This window comes from Oncorhynchus keta, chromosome 3 (assembly GCF_023373465.1).
Source record: "Oncorhynchus keta strain PuntledgeMale-10-30-2019 chromosome 3, Oket_V2, whole genome shotgun sequence".
In the NCBI taxonomy this organism is placed as follows: Eukaryota; Metazoa; Chordata; class Actinopteri; order Salmoniformes; family Salmonidae; genus Oncorhynchus; species Oncorhynchus keta.
Window position 1 is genome coordinate 12897263 of NC_068423.1, and position 25206 is coordinate 12922468.

The 25206-nt window shown below is 45.2% G+C and overlaps 1 protein-coding gene across 3 annotated transcripts in view; it reads right to left on the reverse strand.

Moving 5' to 3' along the window:
- Positions 1-25206, reverse strand: part of LOC118363339 (rho GTPase-activating protein 44-like) — a 79645-nt gene that overhangs the window by 5972 nt on the left and 48467 nt on the right. For 2 of the 3 annotated variants that reach the window (XM_052490001.1, XM_052490009.1), the window contains exons 2-19: positions 15502-15541; positions 13089-13208; positions 12898-12974; positions 12487-12598; positions 12161-12237; positions 11520-11631; positions 11339-11407; positions 10646-10727; positions 10030-10157; positions 9827-9938; positions 7301-7382; positions 7055-7135; positions 6380-6493; positions 5989-6080; positions 5538-5718; positions 3217-3237; positions 2494-2682; positions 16-134 (exon numbers count right to left, since the gene is read on the reverse strand). In XM_052490001.1, coding sequence (XP_052345961.1) covers positions 16-134; positions 2494-2682; positions 3217-3237; positions 5538-5718; positions 5989-6080; positions 6380-6493; positions 7055-7135; positions 7301-7382; positions 9827-9938; positions 10030-10157; positions 10646-10727; positions 11339-11407; positions 11520-11631; positions 12161-12237; positions 12487-12598; positions 12898-12974; positions 13089-13208; positions 15502-15541 — 1808 coding nt within the window. The remainder of the gene's footprint in view (positions 1-15; positions 135-2493; positions 2683-3216; positions 3238-5537; positions 5719-5988; positions 6081-6379; positions 6494-7054; positions 7136-7300; positions 7383-9826; positions 9939-10029; positions 10158-10645; positions 10728-11338; positions 11408-11519; positions 11632-12160; positions 12238-12486; positions 12599-12897; positions 12975-13088; positions 13209-15501; positions 15542-25206) is intronic. The other variant, XM_052490018.1, reaches the window with a different exon arrangement.

A 25206-nucleotide genomic window follows, 5' to 3' on the forward strand; every position in this document is an offset into this window, starting at 1 on the left:
ACCTTCCATCAGTACCTCTTCTCAGTGTGTGAGGGCTATGGTCAGAAGAGTGCTGTGACAGCCCACCAGAGAGTGCCGTTCCCTGGAAGCCCTTCTGTCCAATCACTGGAGACAGCTCATTGTTCTTCAGAGTACTGGGGAAGACAAAGGGATATGAACAACAATATGTAATCTTCATAACATCTTCTTCAGGTCGTGTGTGTGTTTGTGTTCACTACCTGTCAGTTTGAGGGTAGATGGCCTCAATCTCCCACATGTAGAAATGAAAATCCCTGTCGTTCAATGTCAGATAATCTGAGTGACCACTGACAACTTTCACTACTGCAAATGTACTACTAGCTATATGGCAGTGTAGATAAAGCCCCCCCAAAAAATCCAAGCCCAAAGCCAGTAGGTTTAATGGATTTTTTTTCTTGCCTTTTATGGCACTATGCAGACAGAATGCCAATGGGTAGAGAGCTTGAAGGTCAAAACCTAACCAGTTCATAATAGGATGTGAGTAACAGCTCTCCCAGCTCCAAATCCCACCGCCCACTGACAGCAGATGAGGATGGGTGATCGGGACTGGAGAGATTTGAAGTTAGGGTGGAGCTATGCAAATGAGGCATCCCTAACAGCTGTTGATGTAAAAGACCCCATTCCGATGAAGGCCAATGATCGGATAGGAATCATGCCAGCCCATCCATATTTTTCACTTAGTCACTCTTTGTCCAATTCATATTCAGAAACATAACTAGTCAACTACCATCCAAGGCCAACTGGGCCCTTTAAAATTAACGGCCACTATATTCTGCTATCTCTGAGAGTTTTCAATATTCTTTGTTGCTTGGCAACATCCTCCAGAATTTCCTGGCAACATGGAAAGTTATGGATTCCATAAAATAAGGAGAGTTTGGTACTAGAATGATCCAATAGAAAAGTTCCATGATGGGAGGAATATCCCTTTGAAACATGAAATTGAGGACAAAAACGAGAAAATGAACCAAATGTATAAAACAGGATGTTGGCACTTTCTCACTCTCCCCTTTGTTTCCTAATGTCCCTCTCTCATTTTGCCATTATGAGCCACTCAGGCCTGTGTGTGTTACGGAGACTGAGTTTGTGTCCATCTGGCCAGGGCGATGTGACGTAGTATTTACCTAGTCAGCTTGGCTCCTCTCTCTCGGCTACAGGCACAGGCGGCCCACGGAGGAGGTGCGGACAGGGGAGGTTAGAGGTGTGGGGACCGAGGGACGGGTCGTGTCGGGTTAGCACGAGGGGGGTTTTGATGTAGAGAGGGGAGACGTTGGTTTCTAACGGTGGGGGCGCATGCGGAGCTTCGGCCAGGGAGCTCTGTTTGGGGAGGTGCAGGGAGCAGGGCTTGGGGTTAGAGTTTATATCAAGCTGCTGGGGGGAGGGAGAGGGACACGAAGAGGGGGGCAGTGGGGGAGGGCTGTAGCAAGACCAGCGGGGGGGAGGTGGGGGCGACGGCCCAGGGGGCACGGACTCTGGACCGGGGGCGACAGGGCGCGCACACTGCGGTGCTCGGGGGTAGAAATGGTGAAGAGGCGGGTAGCAAGAGGAGGAAGAGGGGTAAGGGGGAGGGGGCCTCTCCTCTTCCGGGGAAGGGTAGGCATAACAGGAGTCCAACGCGTCATCGGAGCTGCAATGATACAAATTTTTATGATTTCACAGGGAATTTAATTGTTCTAAGTCAGGGAGAGGCCAATATTGTCACGTTCTTGTAGTGGAATGAAAAGTGTTGTATGAAAAAGAATATGTGAACAAGTCCAGTGGGCCATTCTGTCATATTTGTGAGCACTCAATAACCACTGCAGTTCATGTAGTGTGAAGGAGAACAAGTACGGGTTTTTGTATCTGGGAAGGTATTAGTCAACCAAAGTTGAACAGAGTCGCAATAAGAAGGGGAGGGGAGAGGTCTAAGGAGAACGCAAGTGAAAAATGTCAAAGAAAAGAGCAAATGAAAAACCTTCATTCAGGCCAGCATTCAGCATTCATTTACTAGTTTTGAAACTAGTAAACTGTTTGACAAATACAAGTAAGAACTCTATTTGCAATCTTACATGAGCAGTGTTAATGAAACCTGTTCTGATGGATGGAAATGAAAAACATGTACATGCTGCATTGGCAAGCTACTTTTGAGATGAGGTACGCATTTTCACAATTTTATGGGTAATGGATAAAAAAACAACTCTCTGGTACAACCTGGATATGAAACAAAACCAAGCACAAAAAGAACTTCAAGGGTTCTAGAAACTCTGAAGATCAGACTAAAGGACAACAACAACAACCAAAACAACATCACACGAGGTCACGAGGTCAAACCAAGTTTGAGAACACATGCAACAGATGTGAGGGGCTTCGGTTCACAGAAAGATGAAGATGATGCGTGGGAAAGAGAATTAGAAGACGTCAACAGACTGAAAAAGTACAACAACGCCGTGTCGGGGTCAGTTTCAGGACGCGAGGAGTGTGGGAAATGGACAGCCTTACCTGGCACGGTCACTGCTAGCGGGAGGAAGGGTTGGGGAGGGGGACGCAGAGATCTCCCCCTGCTCAGGTATGAGAGCGTCTGAGGGCGGGAGGGGGGGCTGTACACCTAGGGGCGTGGAGGAGCTTTTACGCGCTGACGACGAGCCCCTGCGTGACACCCAAGAAGTGTCCATCACCCTGACCCCCATGCTGCAGTGGGACAGAGACGCACAGCCAATCAAAGACAGTGCTCAGGGGTCAGAGGTCAGCTCAGGGAGCCTTATCCTGTAGTCCTCACGATTGTCAGCACAGTCTTTACTGTACTATATGAAGTAGAAACACTAGGGAAAGGAAACCTTTGTAATAATGTGTCACAGTGAGGGTGCATGTATGGTTGGTCTCTGTGTGACAAACAACTGTTTGCACCTGTTATTGTCGTTTGTACTTGTCAAGCAATCAGAGGAGTACATCTGACACCAGACATCGCAAAAAATGCATTTGAAGTCAACAAACCACACAGTGTGAGAACATTGTTCACACGGGAACTTATTTGGCAGCGCTGTCTGTCAGCAGCACTCTGTAAGGAGCATTGAACTATACGATTAGAAGTGTGTCCGGACGAGAGAAGAATTGTGACTGGAGTACTGTCAGACAAATGATGACAGAGAGAGGCATTCTCTCCACAGGCAGTTCAGACAAGGGTGAACAGAGAGTTACAGGCAGGAGGAAGAGTAAGTACAGTACCTTTGAATTTTCCTAACGCTGCTTGGTAGGACAAAAACATCACATAAAGGGTAAGGATCATGAGAAACTCCATTAACTGATTTACAGCAACACTAAATCAAAGCAACTGCGGGAGCAGTCGGTAAGGGGTTGGATCCAAGATGGAGAAGCAGCAGGTCGAGCCTTCAGGTTTGGATACAGAGGGTTGTGGGGGATGGAAGTCATGCTGAGAGTAATGAGGAGAGGGATTTGAGGGGTGAAGATGGTCCTTCCCAAAAGAGCTCCAAGCATGTCCTACCGGTGAGCCAATTATCACTTAGTTTAGAGCTAATTAGGGCAACATTTCCCCACGGACATAAAAATACCCCAAAATAACACCAAAATATAGGAAGTAACTTGCAGCAGTGGTTAATGTACTCATTTACTATAAAAAAAGAGCAAGTACAACTATGGATAGTTAAAGGCTACATAGTATTCAGATATTTTTTCAATCAATGACAATCGCAATCACAAAGACACGGTCAAGGACATGGCATGACACATCACCCATAGTGCTTTGGAGAAAGGCCCCGAATGAATGAAGACCATAACATAGGTATCAACCTGCCTTCATGGTCTTGAATATGGACACAAAAGAAAAGGAATCAAAGCTGGGAATGCTACTTCCTCATTGGTCTCAGCTTGTACTAAGGAGCAGAATGCTCCTTGACCTGATCCTGCTCTATCTGAAGGGGTGGGTGTTTCTAATGAGAGCAGAGCTCTATTTATTGGTCCCTATGCAGTCCTGGACATGTTTAATTAGCTGGGATTATTGTGTGGTTCCAGAGCTGAGGGGCTCAGACGGTCTGCTCTGCTGACAGAGACCGATAAGACAGAGAGGTCATTTGAAGAGAGAGAGTGAGAACATGATTGACTTGAAACTAATCCTCCACAGAGCACAAGAACTGCTTACAGCACCACTCATCACCACGGACCAACCTCTTTCTGAGCTCCCTGCTGTCTGACTGCCTCTCTCTTACAGTGCACATCTCTCACTCACTAGTTATCTCTCTCTCTCACCTGAGATGAAGAAGAATTCTGTGATATTCTCTCCGCCATTCTCATACCCAGACAAAACTTTTTACTTAGCTCACTTAAAAAGGTTATACAGCCTTGTATGATCTTATGAAGAAAAACTATTCACATAGAAATATGACATTATGCCATTTCTACGGCACAGATATGGGTTCAAATACATGCTTATTTTAAGTATGTGTATTTGAAATACTTATTTTCTGTGTATTTGAGTATTTTCAAATAATTTGACAGAACCAACTACTTCTACTTGAAGTATTTAAGAGTATTTGTCACGAATCTCTCCGGGAACTTTCATTACGCACACCTTTCGTTCCCTTGAGGATTGCGCAGATGATTACGGGTCTTGTTGTGTGCGTTAATCATTGTGCGTATGTGTATTTATACAAGGTACTCCTCGCTCTTTTGTTTGGGTTTCTACCCTGTGTTTTGTTTACGTGTTTGTTTGGTCTTCGTACCTGTGCCTTTACACAGCACGGCATAATTTGGGGCTTAATAAAAAACTATTATGCATTCCTGCACCTGTCTCCCGAATCATTTATACCAGCGTAACAATATTTTCAAAACAAAATCCTATAAATATTATTTGAAATTATTTTCAAATACTTGCTTCCAAATACATTTCAAATATCCCTAGGACCAAACAAACCTGGGTTCAAATGCATGGGCGTATTTAAATGTTTGTTTAAAAAAAAAACTTTTCTGTGTATTTGACTATTTTCAAATACATAGCACTACTTTCCAAGTTAATTTTCAAATACATTTGCAAATATTCAACTACTTCTCAAAATACTTACTTGAAATGTATGTGAAAATTATTGAAAAACCTTAAATAGTATTTAAATCCAGATCTGCTATGCCATACATCTTCACAAAACACAAAAATGCATTGCTAGTCAACCAAGCCATTACCCATTTCTCATGCAAATCCTTTATTCTGAACTGTGCTGTAATAACCAATAATATCAATAATAATATTTGATGCCCAATCCCACTGGGCACAGATGTCAATTCAATGTCTATTCCACGTTGGTTCAACGTAATTTAATTGAAATGTAGTGGACACAAGTTGATTCAACCAGTGTGTGCTCAGTGGGATGGTTCATGTTCCAGAAAATAGTTTTCAGTGAGGACAAGGAGGGAAGACAAGCAGTTAGGTAGTTGACTACAGAGACAGAGAGGATTTGACAGAGATGTGGAGGGTAAGACAGGGTAAGATATGGTAAGATAGGGTAAGATACGGGGCAACGAGAGTTGGATCTTCTTACCCATCCTTCTTATAGAACTCCAGCATCATATTATCGGTGGCCACACTGAGTGGGCGTCGGCTCTGATCATTGTGCTTGCGGTCTGAATGGTCTATATCCGGAGATGGCATGGAACTGTAGTTGGCGTTGTGATTGGTGTGGACTGGGCTGCCATAGTTTCCTGTGACATTAAACTCAATCTCTGAGAGAGAGGAAAGAGATAGGTGAGGGGATTATGTTTGTGACAATTCACATGTATCCTGTTACAAGTACTGACCCTTAAAATTGTGAATAATGTCTCCTAAGGTCGGTGACCGACTGACATACAGTGTCTGTGAGAGCAGACGCTCGGCTCCACTTGCTCCCTTACAGAGGCTGATACAAGGATATTAAAGCAACGGCATTAACCCCTAATGGATGAGCGAGGTGGTTGTGCCTGATAGAGGCTGAACAGACACTGTGTTTCCCTCACCTCCAGGGAAGAACCAGTCAGCGTGCTGGATGATGGGCTCAATGATGCCTACGATCTGCAGGGACACAGTGGTCATCATCTCTGTAATGTTCCTGGAGGGAGAGAGAGGACAGAGATATTAAGGAGATAGTTTAGTGTGATGGAGAGGGATAACGCTGTACTGGAAATGACTCACTTGAACATTGAGATATGAGCATTATTTCATTTGGACAGTTTTCTGTATGTTCATGATGTTAGAGAATTGACTGTTAAAATGGCGATAAAAGTCTAGAGATATGAAGGTTAAAGATACATGGAAATGACTACGGACTATTTTTCTCTTTAAGTCGCAACCAATGACCAGGCATTGCTTTTAAAAGGTATTTTGTGGTAGAGAGAGGTTAAGTCCTACCCTTCCTGTGTTGTCCACAGCAGGTTGGGGCCTAAGACAATTGCAATATTCCCAGGGGTCATTTTATTTTCGTCCTGGTAGTCATCCAATTTGGCGAGGAACTTGACTAAATACCTGAAAGAGAACAAATAAACAGTGAACTAACTACACATGTATATTTTCAACTAACTATACATAGTCATTCAGGTACTGTATACCGCATTGGATGACAAATCTCTGAAACACAGAGATTGGGGTTTTCTTGCTCATCCTAAAATGAACAGGTTGCTCAGACAGAACCCGAGGCAGCTCTTTTTGACAGGTGTTTCGCAAAAAGAAAAAAAAAGAAGACAACCTAAAGATAATCCTATTTGTGAGATTCAATGAAGACACTGACATGCACTGCAGTCTGTCAGCCTTTTGATTCTATTTCACCTTTCTTTCACTGCCCCAATCCCACTTCTCCTTTTGATATAAAAAAGAAAAAATAATAAAAAACTCAGTACTGGCTGCTTGAAAGCTATGATTCCTCGGTTAAATGCCTCTGCTGATGTGAAAAGAGCAGTGAGGGATAAAAACGGCGAAAGGTGAAGGAAACTGAAATAATTGAATGGTCAGGCAAGTCCAGGAAAGACCAGAGTAAAGTGGATGCGGGACAGAAGAGAGAGAAAGAGCGAAACAGAGATGGCGGCTCACTTGAAGTTGTTGCCGTTGGCCAGGGGTAGTTTCTCGCAGGCTGTGAGGAGGGCTTGGAGTCTCTTGTCTTGGTCTTGAATGCTGCCAGACGAACCACAAAAGAACATCTCAGTGTACAAGAGAAACCCCATTTCCAATGATCTCATCCTTTTAAAGTGATTTTAAAAAATGACCAGCATGGCGTACGAATCCAACACAATGAATAAACATCAACTAATGCCGGCATCATTCTAAGCAGATACTGACTTGGAAGCTTGAATCCATTCGTCGTAAAGTTCAAAGGTCATCAGTGGCTCAGGGAGTTCCCGTAGGTAGGATTTCAAAGCACCTGTCGGGATGAGACAAGTGGAGGGTGAGTGAAAGAAAGAGGGATAAAGCGAGAGGACTGGGGGGTGCTAAAAATGAGAGGGAGAGATAAAATAAGAAGGTAAGAAGGATTATACAGTTACTGTTTAGGCCTAAAGACAGCGGAGCCAAAAGATAAAACACTGCCAGACACAGGAATAAGGAGAAATAGGGGGAAGCAGAGAGTGTGTATGTCTCTACTGTAACTATTTCTGATGTGTTGTATGGGATTGATGAACCAGGAAGTCCTAGTATCCCTCGCATTTTGACAGTGCGGAGGAAACCACAACAGCTGTGCCACTCTTCTGTGTGTATATATATACAGTGAGGCAAAAAAAGTATTTAGTCAGCCACCAATTGTGCAAGTACTCACACTTAAAAAGATGAGAGAGGCCCGTAATTTTCATCATAGGTACACTTCAACTATGGCGGATAAAAAGAGAGAAAAAAATCCAGAAAATCACTTTGTAGGATTTTTAATGAATTTATTTGCAAATTATGGTGGAAAATAAGTATTTGGTCACCTACAAACAAGCAAGATTTCTGGCTCTCACAGACCTGTAACTTCTTCTTTAAGAGGCTCCTCTGTCCTCCACTCGTTACCTGTATTAATGGCACCTGTTTGAACTTGTTATCAATATAAAAGACACCTGTCCACAACCTCAAACAGTCACACTCCAAACTCCACTATGGCCAAGACCAAAGAGCTGTCAAAGGACACCAGAAACAAAATTGTAGACCTGCACCAGGCTGGGAAGACTGAATCTGCAATAGGTAAGCAGCTTGGTTTGAAGAAATCAACTGTGGGAGCAATTATTGGGAAATCGAAGACATACAAGACCACTGATAATCTTCTTCGATCTGGGGCTCCACGCAAGATCTCACCCTGTGGGGTCAATATGATCACAAGAACGGTAAGCAAAAATCCCAGAACCACACGGGGGGACCTAGTGAATGACCCGCAGAGCTGGGACCAAAGTAACAAAGCCTACCATCAGTAACACACTACGCCGCCAGGGACTCAAATCCTGCAGTGCCAGACGTGTCCCCCTGCTTAGGCCAGTACATGTCCAGGCCTGTCTGAAGTTGCTAGAGAGCATTTGGATGATCCAGAAGAAGATTGGGAGAATGTCATATGGTCAGATGAAACCAAAATAGAACTTTTTGGTAAAAACTCAACTCGTCGTGTTTGGAGGACAAAGAATGCTGAGTTGCATCCAAAGAACACCATACCTACTGTGAAGCATGGGGGTGGAAACATCATGCTTTTGGGGCTGTTTTTCTGCAAAGGGACCAGGACGACTGATCCGTGTAAAGGAAAGAATGAATGAGGCCATGTATCGTGAGATTTTGAGTGAAAACCTCCTTCCATCAGCAAGGGCATTGAAGATGAAATGTGGCTGGGTCTTTCAGCATGACAATGATCCCAAACACACCGCCCGGGCAACGAAGGAGTGGCTTGGTAAGAAGCATTTCAAGGTCCTGGAGTGGCCTAGCCAGTCTCCAGATCTCAACCCCATAGAAAATCTTTGGAGGGAGTTGAAAGTCCGTGTTGCCCAGCAACAGCCCCAAAACATCACTGCTCTAGAGGAGATCTGCATGAAGGAATGGGCCAAAATACCAGCAACAGTGTGTGAAAACCTTGTGAAGACTTACAGAAAACGTTTGACCTCTGTCATTGCCAACAAATGTATATAACAAAGTATTGAGATAAACTTTTGTTATTGACCAAATACTTATTTTCCACCATAATTTGCAAATAAATTCATTAAAAATCTTACAATGTGAGTTTTTTTTCTCATTTTGTCTGTCATAGTTGAAGTGTAACTATGATGATAATTACAGGCCTCTCATCTTTTTAAGTGGGAGAACTTGCACAATTGGTGGCTGACTAAATACTTTTTTGCCCCACTGTATGTGTGCAGGCACGCCTGTGTGTGTATCTATTTGCACTACTAGATAATCACATTCAACGCGGAGCAGTTTGAATCCCTCCAGGGAGCATCTTTAATTAGCTGTGTTGACTTGATTCTGATGTGTTTGGACTGGGTGACGTGAATCCACCTTGACACTACTCTAACCTCAGGAGAGGGTCGCAAATTAGCTTTCCTTTTGGTGCAGCCTCTGCGTATCAGCCTGTTCAACATGGAATCATTAGACATAAACATGGAAGAGGATTCAGAGATAATTATTTTCCAAGGCTCACTCAGGTTTCTATTCACATGCTCTTATATTCAGATTCTGGCACAGCCAGGACCATAACAAGGCTATGTATAAGACCTAAGTTGTTCGTAGGTTGACAGGGAGCCCTTGATAACCCAGACAGACTAGGGGAAGGTTTCTGGACGATCTCCGTGACCATAACACTTGGCATGGTAACAGGTGCAGAGTGATAGGGAGAGGGGTGTTGGGGGGTTACCAATTCACCTGCGATGGCGTGAGGGTCTACAGAATACTCCTGAACGTCCATCACCCCACAGTCGAGAGACGCCTTGAGCTTCTTCAGTTTGGACGCAGACGGCGCTACTCTGAACAGGCCCTGGAATGGGACAGGAACACCGGATAGGCTAATCAGTACATTGGCACTTGGTAACAGGAAAACATAGCGATAGGGTGGAATACACACCGACCTCTTCCTGCATGCCACACTCCAGCAGCATGGTGACACAGGCTTCAATAGGAAAGGCAATGTCCCGTCCGCTGAGGGCTAGGTGCTCCTCTAAGGGTTTCCCATAGCACGGCTTCTCCACCCAGGTCTCTGTCAACCCCGACACACACACACACAGCACCAAGTTTACACAGTCAGCAGGTTAATCAGGTTATTACTAAGGCATGACATTACCTCAAATACACTAGAGCCTCTGTGCAGCCACTGTTGACTTTAACTTACTTGATATACGCCCTTGGTTCCTATAATGATGGATATGTCAAAAGGAAACTAATAGCATACAGTAGCTATGAATATCAGGGTTGGGTTCAGTTCCATTTCAACTACAGCAATTCAGGGAGTTAATAGAAATTCCATTCATGAATTGAAACGTCTTCACTTCATAAATAAAAAATAATTTAAAAAATAATCTTCAGAACTGACTGAATTGAAATGGAATTGACACAAACCCTGATGAATATATTAAAGATGTGCACCAATGCTCCTACTGCAGGGTTGAAGTTGGAAAGAGATGGTATAATACTGTATGTGTGTAATAATGAGTGAGGGCTGGGTGGGCGCTGGGCAGACAGACTCACCCTGGTGGGCTTTAATCTGAGGCAGAATGTTCTGGAGGAGCTCTAACGACTTCCTGTGGTACTGTGCCTGCACCTCTATCAACTAGAGACAGAGAGAGATGGCGAGGGAGAGGGAGGGAGGGAGTGAGAGAGGGAGGGTGGGAGAGAGATGGAGAGAGAGAGGGAGGGAGAGAGAGATGGAGAGGGAGAGAGAGCGAGAGAGGGAGGGAGGGAGATGGAGAGGGAGAGAGGAGAGAGAGATGGCGAGGGAGAGGGAGGGAGGGAGAGAGAGAGAGAGAGAGCGAGAGAGGGAGGGAGGGAGAGAGAGCGAGAGAGGGAGGGAGATGGAGAGAGGGAGGGAGGAGAGAGAGAGAGAGAGAGAGAGAGAGAGAGAGAGAGGGAGAGAGAGAGAGAGAGAGAGAGGAGAGGGAGGGAGGGAGAGAGAGAGATGGAGAGAGAGGGAGGGAGAGAGAGATGGAGAGGGAGGGAGATGGGAGAGGGAGGGAGATGGAGAGAGGAGAGAGGGAGGGAGATGGAGAGAGGAGAGAGGGAGGGAGAGAGAGAGAGATGGAGAGAGAGAGAGAGAGAGAGAAGGAGAGAGAGAGAGAGAGATGGAGAGAGAGAGAGAGAGATGGAGAGAGATTAGTGTATGTTCAAGCTGTACTTCAATGAAGACATACAGTGGTGAGGGTGATTAGAGATTAGAGTACTTACTGCCTGAAAGTAGCTTGCATAGTCGATTTCTTTGGCCACAAAATTGTACATGTCTGCTGATAATTGATCCTGGAAAAATACAAAAGCTTAACTTCAGAAAACAAACAGAGATTTCAGAGAAAACAACTTGAGGCAAGTGAGAAAGAGGATGTGAGCGAGAAAAAAGGAGATGTAGACTGACTCGACAGATCTCCATTCGATTGGCTGCCTCTTCCATCTCTTCCCTGAGGTGCTCGCCCTTGGCCCCTGGCTGCACGTTGCTGGACATACCCGATTTGGAGGACTGGTGGAACCTGATGGATGGAGGGAGAAACGGGGGGGATTTAACATCCTATGCAAACATATAGACACCCGCTGCGTCCCAATTATCTATCCTATGTCCTAAGTGTGTACTTGTTGACTTCTGTGTCTGTCTGTCTGTCTGTCTGTCTGTCTGTCTGTCTGCCTGTCTGTCTGTCTGTCTGTCCGTCTGTCTGTCTGTCTGTCTGTCTGTCTGCCTGCCTGCCTGCCTGCCTGCCTGCCTGCCTGCCCGTCCATCCGTCTGTCTGTCTGTTCGTCCGTCTGTCTGTCTGCCTTCCTCTCTCTCACTCTCTTGTCCATGGTAGAGGTGGAGAACGTAGCCATGCCTAGATCCTCACTGTACAGTACGGGCAATCCAACAATGACATTCGCGTGAAACGCTGTAACGAGATCCGTTCACAGGGAGTTGAGTTTCTTCCTGTCTGGACACACAGCAAAATCACGCACCATTTTCACACACACAGAGACACCTTGAAACACACACACACACAGACTCAGGCAGCGTCAGTGAGCAGCTCTTACCTTGTGCGTGCCGAATCCATGTCCAGAACCAGTTTTGCTAATTGTTTCCTTTGTTTCTGGATGTTGGGGATTTCCACCTGAGGGAAATCACATCACAATAAAACAAAGACTCTTTACTCTGGTTTGTTCTGTAGTGTGAGAGATTGGACGGAGACAGACACTGCAATGTCAGAGGCGCTTTACTTGCCTGTTAACTGATCATCATTTTATCAATTACAATAATTCTGTTCTCCAGCTTGTGCAATAGCTTTGCAGGTGTGGTAAATTTGAGGTGGTGTACTCTCTCTGACCGTGGTAAAGATCATGGTTGCTCTGGTCTACTGTACCTCGGCTAGTTCGTACAGGGGGTCCACCACGTCTCTGTCAATGGTGAACTCAAACAGGATGAGCTCTTGAGCCATCTTCTCCTGTGTCTCGCCACACAGTTTTAGCATCTTCCTGCAACCGGCCAATGAGAGGCCAGAGAAAGCGCCACATAGCCAATCAGAACTCAAACCAGAACAAGCCCTTGTGTCACTTCAAATCATTGCCGTATGTGCTATCATAATAATGCATAAAAAGTGTCATATGCTATTGAAATGAGCTGATGGCTGATCGTTTACTCTGCTGTCGATCATGGATCATCGCTCTTTAATACGTCCTGTGACAGATGTGGCAGATGATCAATCGGTAATTAAGGAGATCACTGTGTGTGTGTGGATTACTGTTTGTGTGTGAGTGTGCATGCGCGTCCTCACCCCAATAGTGAGTCGTCGCCCAACACTGCAGCTCCCTCCACCAGGCATTGCGCTAGCGTTGTAAGGGGCAGCTTTTTCTACACAGGAAATAGAACAGGAGAACATGTAACACTCCCCTGGAAATGTATAATCTCAATGTCAGCATTATACAAGAAGGAACAGGGAAAATACAGGCAGACAGTCAGACTTACCGAGGGCGATCTGACAGACCTTTTCTCCACATCCACCCCCTGTTGGCCCTGCAGACAGGCAGTCAGCTTCTTGTGGGTGCTGTGGGACACCTGTTTGACCAGCTCCAGCCGCTTCTCCACCTGATGGACAGACCGAAGGACAGGGTTCACTGATTTGGGTTTCTCTCATCATACACACGAACACCCAAACACACACACACACACACACACACACACACACACACACACACACACACACACACACACACACACACACACACACACACACACACACACACACACACACACACACACACACACACACACACACACACACACACACACATAATCTGAATGCAATAAGTACATCCTGTAAGTTCTCTCTTTAACAGTTAAGTGTTCCCTACACTCATGAGAAACCAATCCAGTGGAACCGATGTCGCCTATATTGACGATTTCATTCATCTAAAGGTATTACACAGATGTGGGATCGTAATTCGAGACAGTTTGCTACAGCAAGACAATAATCCTGCAGCAACAGGAAACGTGAATTATAATGTGGTTGATAATTAATATACATTTTTGTAAGTTTATATATTTTTCGTAAGGGAACATCAATTCAGAAATTTCAAGGTGGAAATTACAAACGTTTTAAACCTCAAATACACTACACATTTAAAATGTAAAATCCTGCAATAGGGTGATCAAATTAAGATCCTACATCTGTAGCCTGTAGTCTGGCTCACTCAGTAAATCAGAGGGGAGGTTCAGCCTTTGTCTCTAATTAAAGAGGTTCCATTTTGGAGCTGATTAACTTTGCCTTCGGTAATTCGACACCCATTTCACACAAAACATACTCTGTTTTAGGGTTAGAGTTTCACATTCAGAAAAGAGGTATGTACAGTGCATCCGGAAAGTATCCAGACCCCTTCCCTTTTTCCACATTTTGTTACATTACAGCCTTATTCTAAAATTGATTAAATGAATTTGTTTCCTCATCAATCTACACACCATACCCCATAACAACAATGTGAAAACAGCTTTTTAAATATTTAAGAAAAAAGTATTTACATAAGTATTGAGACAATTTGCTATGAGACTCGAAATTGAGCTCAGGTGCATCCTGTTTCCATCGATCACCCTTGATATGTTTCTACAACTTGATTGGGGTCCACCTGTGGTAAATTCAATTGATTGGACATGATTTGGAAAGCCACACACCTGTCTATATAAGGTCCCACAGCTGACAGTGCATGTCAGAGAAGAAAAAAAATCCTAGAGCTCCGAGACAGGATTGTGTCGAGGCACAGATCTGGGGAAGGGTATCAAAACGTTTCTGCAGCCTTGAAGGTCCCCAAAGAACACAGTGGCCTCCATCATTCTTAAATGGAAGAAGTTTGGAACCACCAAGACTTCCAGAGTTGGCCGCCTGGCCAAACTGAGCAATCGGGGAAGAAGGGCCTTGGTCAGGGAGGTGACCAAGAACACGATGGTCACACTGACAGAGCTCCAGTATTCCTCTGTGGCGATGGGAGAGCATTCCAGAAGGACAACCATTTCTGCAGCACTCCACCAATCAGGCCTTTATGGTAGAGCGGCCAGACAGAAGAGGCACATGACAGCCCGCTTGGAGTTTTCCAAAAGGCGCCTAAAGGACTCTCAGACCATAAGAAACAAGATGATCTGGTCTGATGAAACCAAGATTGAACTCTTTGGCCTGAATGCAAAGCGTCACGTCTGACACCATCTCTACGGTGAAGCATGGTGGTGGCAGCATCATGCTGTGGGGATGTTTTTCAGCGACAGGAACTGGGAGACTGGTCAGGATCGAGGGAAAGATAAACAGAGTAAAGTACAGTAAAGTACGGAGTAAAGTACAGAGAGATCCTTGATGAAAACCTGCTCCAGAGCGCTCAGACTGGAGGCGAAGGTTCACCTTCCAACAGGACAACAATCTGCAGAGAATAATGGGAGAAACTCCCCAAATACAGTTGTGCCAAGCTTATAGCGTCATGCCCAAGAAGACTCGAGGCTGTAATCGCTGCCAAAGGTGCTTCAACATAGTCCTGAGTAAAGGGTCTGAATAGTTATGTAAGTGTAATATTTCAGTTTTTTAATACATTTGCAAAACTTTTTAAAAACCTGTTTTTGCTTTGTCATTGTGGGTTATTGTATGTCGATTGATGAATAAAAAAATGGATTTAACCGATTTTAGAATAAGGCTGCAACCTAACAAAATGTGGGAAAGGTCAAGGGGTCTGAAGACTTTCCGAAAGCACTGTATATATACTTGCAGTTCACAGACACATAACAAACAGGCATATTCTGTAGGCCTATATTAGGCCTTTATACGCACGCACGCACGCACGCACGCACGCACGCACGCACGCACACACACACACACACACTAACAAAACCTCCCTTTGACTCTTACCTGTAGCAGGTCTTCACTTAATACTTCAGTTTTTTCAGCTCTGCAATGAAGAAGAAGAGGAAAGGCGATTAGGGTGGAGTGGGGAATTAGGGGATACATTCTCTAACAAGTTACCGTGGGAATGGGAAATGTATGCACATACCGCTGAATCAACGTTATTACATCACAGAGTGCAGTTCCATGCGGATGACTCATTTCCCTGATGATTCCTTGACCTAGCCATGTAACAGGAATGTTTACTTTACTGTTCTCAGAGTGCTGAGAGAGAGAAAACATAACGCTCTTCTGAGTAACAACTCAGACTGCCTTATAGACCAAACAAGGCCCAGCTCTTTTTGGGACGCTTATGGTGTGTAGCGAATCACCCCACTCCCTCATCGCTCAATGTCACAGAATATTGCTCAATACTGTACAACAAACATTGGTTTTCTGTAACTTCTTTTTAGCTGTGTTGTCATTTTATCAGTTACTTTTGGATAATGGAGAATGATTCTGCTTTAGATCATCACTAAGGTGAACAAACTCACTCATGAGAACTCACTCGTGGTCATAACCTCATTTTCCAGAAAATACTGGGGAAATGCTGCATCACCTTCAACTTTGAGTCACGTAAGTAGGAACACATGGGTTTCTCATGGGTTTCTTTCCATTATGCTTTGAAACAGTGTTTACTGTGGGTCATAAATCATTGCTACTTCTCCGTGTTCTGTTTCTCCATCTTCCCTTCTAAGAAGCATTGCAGGAGGCCTTGGAGAACTGCTGAGTCATTTGGCTGTCTCTATTGTGGGATCTTTCTGCCTGGTCTCATCTATGCTTGTCGGTGCCATGGCAAAAATATGCGGATTTGCTAGGGGATCCGTGTGTGTCCTGTTGGAACATGGAGGGTTGGGGTGGGTTTGATCTGGTAGGGGACCCGTGTGTGTCCTGTTGGAACATGGAGGGTTGGGGTGGGTTTGATCTGGTAGGGGACCCGTGTGTGTCCTGATGGAGCATGGGGGTTGGGGTGGGTTTGATTTGGTAGGGGATCCGTGTGTGTCCTGATGGAGCATGGAGGGTTGGGGTGGGTTTGATCTGATAGGGGATCCGTGTGTGTTCTGTTGGAACATGGGGGGTTGGGGTGGGTTTGATCTGGTAGGGGATCCGTGTGTGTTCTGTTGGAACATGGGGGTTGGGGTGGGTTTGATCTGGTAGGAGATCCGTGTGTGTTCTGTTGGAACATGGGGGTTGGGGTGGGTTTGATCTGGTAGGAGATCCGGGGTGTTCTGTTGGAACATGGGGGTTGGGGTGGGTTTGATCTGGTAGGGGATCCGTGTGTGTTCTGTTGGAACATGGAGGGTTGGGGTGGGTTTGATCTGGTAGGGGACCCATGTGTGTTCTGTTGGAACATGGGGGTTGGGGTGGGTTTGATCTGGTAGGAGATCCATGTGTGTTCTGTTGGAATATGGGGGTTGGGGTGGGTTTGATCTGGTAGGGGATCCGTGTGTGTCCTGATGGAGCATGGGGGTTGGGGTGGGTTTGATTTGGTAGGGGATCCGTGTGTGTTCTGTTGGAACATGGAGGGTTGGGGTGGGTTTGATCTGGTAGGGGATCCGTGTGTGTTCTGTTGGAACATGGGGGTTGGGGTGGGTTTGATCTGGTAGGAGATCCGTGTGTGTTCTGTTGGAACATGGGGGTTGGGGTGGGTTTGATCTGGTAGGGGATCCGTGTGTGTTTTGCCCTCTACTTGTTCTGTCTGTATTATCTGTATAATAAAAAAAGCCAAATTAAACAACTTTTGAGAAATAAAAAAATGACATGTTTGTACACACATGGTGTACACACTCAATCACTCACGCACTCACTCACTCACTCACTCATCACTCACTCACCTCACTCACTCACTCACTCACTCACTCACTCATCACTCACTCACCTCACTCACTCACTCAAAACTGCATTTTTTAAAACTGTGCTTAAAACTGTGCATAAGGGAAGGTGTGGACAAGGCACTTCCATTGCCTGAGATTACCCTCGCTGTCTACACATAAGCACCTGCAGCGGGTAAGACAGGTAGCGGGATGGCAGAGGAGGCTGGTGGGTGGAGATATAGGAGGACAGGCTCATCAATGGAACAGTACCAAACACATCAAACATATGGAAACTGGAAACACGTTTTTTTATTTTTTATGTTTTTGTTTTTTTACCTTTATTTAACTAGGCAAGTCAGTTAAGAACACATTCTTATTTTCAATGACGGCCTAGGAACGGTGGGTTAACTGCCTCGTTCAGGGGCAGATTTTCACCTTGTCAGCTCTTGGGACCCAATCTTGCAACCTTACAGTTAACGAGTCCAACGCAATAACGACCTGCATCTCTCTCGTGGCACTCCACAAGGAGACTGCTTGTTACACAAATGCAGTAAGCCAAGGTAAGTTGCTAGCTAGCATTAAACTTATCTTATAAAAAACAATCAATCATAATCCATAGTTAACTACACATGGTTGATGATATTACTGGACATTATCTAGCGTGTCCTGCGTTGCATATAATCTGACTGAGCATACAAGCATACAAGTATCTGACTGAGCGGTGGTAGGCAGAAGCAGGCGTGTAAACATTCATTCAAACAGCACTTTCGTGCGTTTTGCCAGCAGCTCTTCGTTGTGCGTCAAGCATTGCGCTGTTTATGACTTCAAGTCTTTCAACTACCGAGATGAGGCTGGTGTAACCGAAGGGAAATGGCTAGCTAGTTAGCACGCGCTAATAGCGTTTCAAACGTCACTCGCTCTGAGCCTTATAGTAGTTGTTCCCCTTGCTCTGCATGGGTAACGCTGCTTCGATGGTGGCTGTTGTCGTTGTGTTCCTGGTTCGAGCCCAGGGAGGAGCGAGGAGAGGTACGGAAGCTATACTGTTACACTGGCAATACTAAAGTGCCTATAAGAACATCCTATAGTCAAAGGTTAATGAAATACAAATGGTGTAGAGGGAAATAGTCCTATAATTCCTATAATAAGTACAACCTAAAACTTCTTACCTGGGAATATTGAAGACTCATGTTAAAAGGAACCACCAGCTTTCATATGTTCTCATGTTCTGAGCAAGGAACTGAAACGTTAGCTTTCGTACATAGCACATATTGCACTTTTACTTTCTTCTCCAACACTTTGTTTTTGCATTATTTAAACCAAATTGAACATGTTTCATTGTTTACTTGAGGCTAAATTGATTTTATTGATGTATTATATTAAGTTAAAATAAGTGTTCATTCAGTATTGTTGTAATTGTCATTATTACAAAAATCGGGCGATTAATCGGCATCGGCTTTTTTGGTCCTCCGATAATCGGTATCGGCTTTGAAAAATCATAATCGGTCGACCTCTAATGGAAACCACGCGTTTGACATTTAATTTATGCCATTCCAGCCATTCCAACAAACCTGTCCTCCTATAGCTCCTACCACCAGCCCCCTCTGCGGGACCGACAGGTTGTAGGACAGGTCAGCTCATTGCTAGGAAATGAGAGCCACTTGAGTCCATCTAGTTTGGATCTTTACCACTGCTTACTCCTGTCCACAACAGTGTAGCAGCAGAGTCCTCTGGAACATGAAAGTAAACACTAGTAACATGGCAGTAGTGTTGGTCTTACAGATATCATTCAGGTAAAGACTAAACAATACCAAATCACAGTTCACTCTAGTTCACTAACCCAGACCTCTTCCAATAAGCACTCCACCCTCACTCAAACAAACAGACCTCTCCCTTATTTATTATAGTCTTACTGAGCATTGCTTTTCATTCTCTTCTACATGTCCCCAGAGTGGGGGACGAAACATGAGCACACTGACTGGTTTCGGGCAATGACAGAAACAAGAGATTGACTATCTAGAAGAAGTAAAAGTCGTAACAAGGTTTCCGTAGGTGAACCTGCGGAAGGATCATTAACGGGTTGCCAGCCGCCGGCATAGGGCTGAGCTCCGGAAACCAAACTCTGCTGTGGGTTGGGTAGAGGGGGCTCACGCCTCCCGCATCTCTCTTCTCTCGGCGAGGGTGTCATCGGTCCTAGCCCGCTTCCCCGCATGTCCTTTTTGCCTGGGTTGCGCCCGACTGGCTCCACCCCCTTTCCCCGTTAGCCACGGCCACATGACGCACCTATGGGCGGGTGAGTCGGCCGCTACCGAAGGGGACTGGGGGTGTCCGGTGAACCGGGACTTGAAATTGAATTGAATTGAGAGAGCGTCAGCGGGAATGGGGAAGGGACAAGAATGAGACCTGACTGTCAGGTCCTTTCACTATCTCACACCTATTCCCTCACTTCCACCGCCTCTCACACCTCCTCTATTCTCGCTCTCTCTATCCGTGTCCTGACAGGAATAGAACTGAATAGGAGAGAACAGGCAGAGAGAGAAAGGGCCCTGTATGTCTGCGGACAGAGCAGTTGCAGCTCATAATGAGGGTAATGCAGACAAGCCAAGCATAGATCTAGAGCTGATGGATGGGACAACTGCTCAGACTCCTAGTCAGTATCCAGTTATTTTTGCTCACCTAAGGCAGCGGTTCTATATCTCAGGCTCCTTCTATTCTCGGCTCGCGAGGCCCAGTGTATTGATCTGATGAATAATGAGGAATAACAGGAGTGGCTGGAGTGGAGACTTATTTTTTCCATCTTCAGCAGCCTCTCTGTGCTGAGAGTAGCAGTGTGTGGTTCCCTATGTCTTCTGCTGTAGCTACTGCAGTACACACTTCAGCACTTAGCAAATGTAGCTGTGCATTAGCGGGGGAAGGTGTGTAGGGGTGGGGTGAGTTTGTAAATGCGTGTGCATGTGAATGTGTGTGTGAAGAGTACATTACAGTACAGTGTTAACAGTATTACAGTATTCTCCATTTGTAAACAATCATATCAATCATTTGTGTACTTCTTCCTGGATGTAAATCTGAGGGCATAACCGTTACCAAATGTATACGGCTGTGGCGGGCCCCTCTATTCTTGGATTCAAATCCTGAGCCATTAGCAGGACTGGAGAGAACTGTGAATGAGATTTACTCCAGCATTTGAATTCTCCCATGAGGCAATGACTCACTCATACAAACACAGGCGTGGTTCAATGAGAGGATTACGAATCAGTGAATTCTTGCGACTGGGCACATTGGAACACTCTCTCTCTCTTATGTGCGCACACACGCACACACACACATGCACATACACGCACGCACACACACACACACACACACACACACACACACACACACACACACACACACACACACACACACACACACACACACACACACACACACACACACACACACACACACACACACAGAGTAATTTCCCAGGCCGGGTCTGAGGCTGGTCTGACCGTCTGCCTGGCTCGACTGTATGATCGATCACAGCTACGAAGAGAGAACACCTGCTACAGCCTCACACACAGACACAAAGACACACACCCATTTCTCGTCCTCTCTTTTTAGAGGCTGCATGATGAATGATGGGCTAGACTAGAGAAATGCCATGAATCAGCACTCTCTCACAAATTTGAAATGACAACAGAGCGAGTATGGCCTATTTTACATTTTACATGCCTTGCGCATATGAAGAAATGTTGGTTGTTTGAACTGTTATGCCATCAATAACCACCAGGAGGCATGGTTCCATGACATGTCACACCAGTCCCGACAGTAGGCATATGACTTGGAGTTCATGACCCCCTCCTCATCCAATGAACCAGTAGGCTACATGACATAAAGAATGTGTATCAATGGAATGAAGATAACATATTTATCATTGCAAACGCCTATGAAGTTCTTTCAAGCCATATTACCACACCCTGCACAGAGGATGTACAGTTGCAGCCAAATATATTGGCACCCTTGTACTTTTCTTCAATAGTTCCCTATTTCTTCTGAAATAAGTTGAAAAAAAACTAAAAACATTTGGGTCACCACACCTTGCAATTGGATTTTCAACATTAGAGAACAAATGTCATTATTGTGAACTTAAGTTTAAGTTTAAAAATAATAATTTAGAAAATAAAGACAAATGGCATGGACAAAATTATTGGCACCTCAGAGCAAGTACTTGGTGGCACAGCCTTTGGCCAAGATAAATGCCTTCAATGGGTTTGCTGCTCCTTTCTACTATTCAACGGCTGTCTTCAGCTCTCGCCAGAGGTTATGGATGGGAATTCAGATCTGGACTCTTTGCTAACCACTCCAGAACAGTCCAGCATTTATTCTTGAATCATTCCAGGCTTCTTTTGATGTGTGTTTGGGTTGTTGTCCTGCTGGAAGTCCCACAACTTTCAACAGAGACCGGGTTGAACATTGCACTCCAAAACACCTCGATAATCTTCGGATTTCATGATGTCTTGCACACATTCAAGGCCTCCAGAAACCAGAGACAGCGCAACCCCACAGCATTATTGAACATCCCCATGTTTGATTGCAGGAGGGGATGTCCTTTTCTTTAAATGGTTCATTTGGTCTTTGGTAAGCATAGGATGACTCCACTGCTGAAGGAGACACAACAAAGCCTGATTGAACTTCTAAAAATAAAACGAAACAAACCTAAATCCCGGGGCAAATTTTCTGTAGACCAATGAGACAAAATGAGAGCTCTTTGGCTAAACAGATCATCGCTGTGTTTCTGATGACCAAATGAAGAATTTAATAAAACGAACACCCTCCCTACAATCAAAGATGGGGGAGATTTGATCATGCTGTGGGGTTGATTTGCTGTCTCTGGTACTGAATGCTCTGGTACTGAATGCTCTGGTACTGAATGTGTGCAAGATGTGCAAAATGTTCAACCCAGTGTCCAAAAACGGGCTCTCCATTGAAGGTTGCTGGTGTTCCAGCAGGACGACAATCCCAAACACACATTAAAAAAAAGCCCTCAAGAATGGTTCAAGAAGAGATGCTGAACTGTTCTGGAGTGGCCAGATCTGAATTACATCCAAAACCAAAGGTGAGATCTGAAAACAGCAGTTGATGGAGGGTACCCCTACAACATTGATTCATTTAGAGCAGTTAGCTGCTTAAAGGTGGGCCACATTGCCAGTAGAAAGTTGCAGCAAGCTCATTGTTACAAGAAGAGTTTGTCTGCAGTTATCTTGGCTGTTCAACCAAGTACTCACTCAGGGGTGGCAATACTTGTGTCCATGCCAGTTGTCTTTATTTTCTAAGTACAATTGTAAACCGAAGTTCCCAAAACTGAAATTGGTTCCCTAATGCTGACAACCCAATTACAAGGTGTGGTGACCAGAAATCATTACTTTCAGTCTACAAGCAAACGACTGCATATGAGAAATAGGAGTTGAGTTATCCCGACACACATGAACCCTCTCTCAGGCTATGCAACATCCGCTGTGTGATGTGAGGTTAAGCTTTTGTTACAGTGAATGCCTGATGAGGCTCTCTGCCAGTCAGAAGCCATTTCCCATCTAATGTTTCCAACAGACAGATCATGCAACACACACACACAAAGATTCACAGAGGAAAATAAAACAAGGCTAACATTTCCTTCTGTAGGCCAAACACTACTTGAAATGTGTTAAGAAAATAGACATAACTCTAGCTAGCCGACAGTACATGCACACACTCACACAGCACAGAGGGATAGAGAGGCTGAGAAATGCAACACCGCCTCCTCAGAGCAGCAGATCCCACATGGCAGCTGCTGTGCTATCATCTGAGCTCTAGCTCTCTCTGTAGACATGTTTTTAATTCCCCAGCACATATTTGGCCAGCCAACACACACACACACACACACACACACACACACACACACACACACACACACACACACACACACACACACACACACACACACACACACACACACACACACACACACACACACACACACACACACACACACACACACACAGTGATATCCTTAATGAGTGTTACAGTACCAACACTTCTGCTACAGATACAGCCAACTGACCATTTCAGACGGAGACAGTAGTAGACAGTAGTAGGTTGGGTAGATTACATATGGAAGTAGCCAGTAACTTAGGCTAATATAACTATTTCATTTGTAAGAATATCAGGACTGTATTCTTTAGAGTTCATCAACAAGAAAAAGAGAGTCAGCCTAGTCTTGGCCATATAGGCTTATGTACTGGTCCTTTTTCTCTGCATGCTGCACAGTTACAGTGCTGCCTCGGGGCGTCAATCAGCTAGATCTGCATGCTGCACAGTTACAGTGCTGCCTCGGGGTGTCAGTCAGCTAGATCTGTATACTGCACAGTTACAGTGCTGCCTCGGGGAGTCAGTCAGCTAGATCTGCATACTGCACAGTTACAGTGCTGCTTCGGGGCGTCAGTCAGCTAGATCTGCATACTGCACAGTTACAGTGCTGCCTCGGGGTGTCAGTCAGCTAGATCTGTATACTGCACAGTTACAGTGCTGCCTCGGGGAGTCAGTCAGCTAGATCTGCATACTGCACAGTTACAGTGCTGCTTCGGGGCGTCAGTCAGCTAGATCTGCATACTGCACAGTTACAGTGCTGCCTCGGGGTGTCAGTCAACTAGATCTGCATACTGCACAGTTACAGTGCTGCTTCGGGGCGTCAGTCAGCTAGATCTGCATACTGCACAGTTACAGTGCTGCCTCGGTGCGTCAGTCAGCTAGATCTGCATACGGTACATTACAGCAGTCAGGGACTAGCAGCAAACACTGAACACTGCAGCAATTTCTGACATCACTGCTGGAATTCCCTATGGAAGAGAGAGAGAGAGAGGCACCCTAACCAACTCCTGGCATGGGTCCCTGTCCCTCCTCCATTCCTCGTCTAGGCTAAAACGGCCCTTCACACACACACACACACACACACACACACACACACACACACACACACACACACACACACACACACACACACACACACACACACACACACACACACACACACACACACTCACACTTCAAATACTTTATTTGAATCCACTGACCAAATTGACATTAAAAACGGATCCAAACATTTCAAAGGTCCCTCCCTGTATGCATGGCACTAAAGGGCACATAAAGCAACTCCTTCTCCAAACAGTTAGGCTGCCCATGACAGCTGAAACAGAGCAGTACCTACACAACTGCTTTGCCCTACTTTTTGTCAGGCCCACAATCTGGAAGCCAGGCACTGCAAGCCTGTGTATGCGGCCGAGACTGCTAAATATCAACACTACCAGCCTGCACCTCCACCCCAGGCTGTCCAATCTTGCCACGAGGGGCTGGTATTTAAGAAGCTTGTCGGCAAAGGCCTGCTCCATGTAGCCGTCAAATGAGCAGCCCACTTCCAAAATGAGCACCTCCCCTGGCCTGCCCCCAAAACAACAACATCAGGGCGTATTTGGCACATAGGAAAACACATGATCATCAACATCAAACCGGCTTCCTCTTACACAAGAATGTTTATGGATGTGTGCTGTTGGTGAGATGACCTGTCTCACATCGCTGGCTATCACTTTGACAAGGCAGTTATGTCTAGCAATGTACACATTCTTGTATGAACAGCAACCATTCACAATATGGGCAACAGACTCCATTACATTTGACCCATGCAGAATACAAAATGGGTCATGGTTTGCAGACTACCAGAGTGCTAGGTTATATTTTGTTGGTGGAACCTCGCCAATGGCAGAATTCTGGAACATGGAATGGGAGACAGAATGGTCAGCACAGTCCAGAGCAATGAGTTTCCCCTGCAGCCTCAGTTTTCAGCTACATC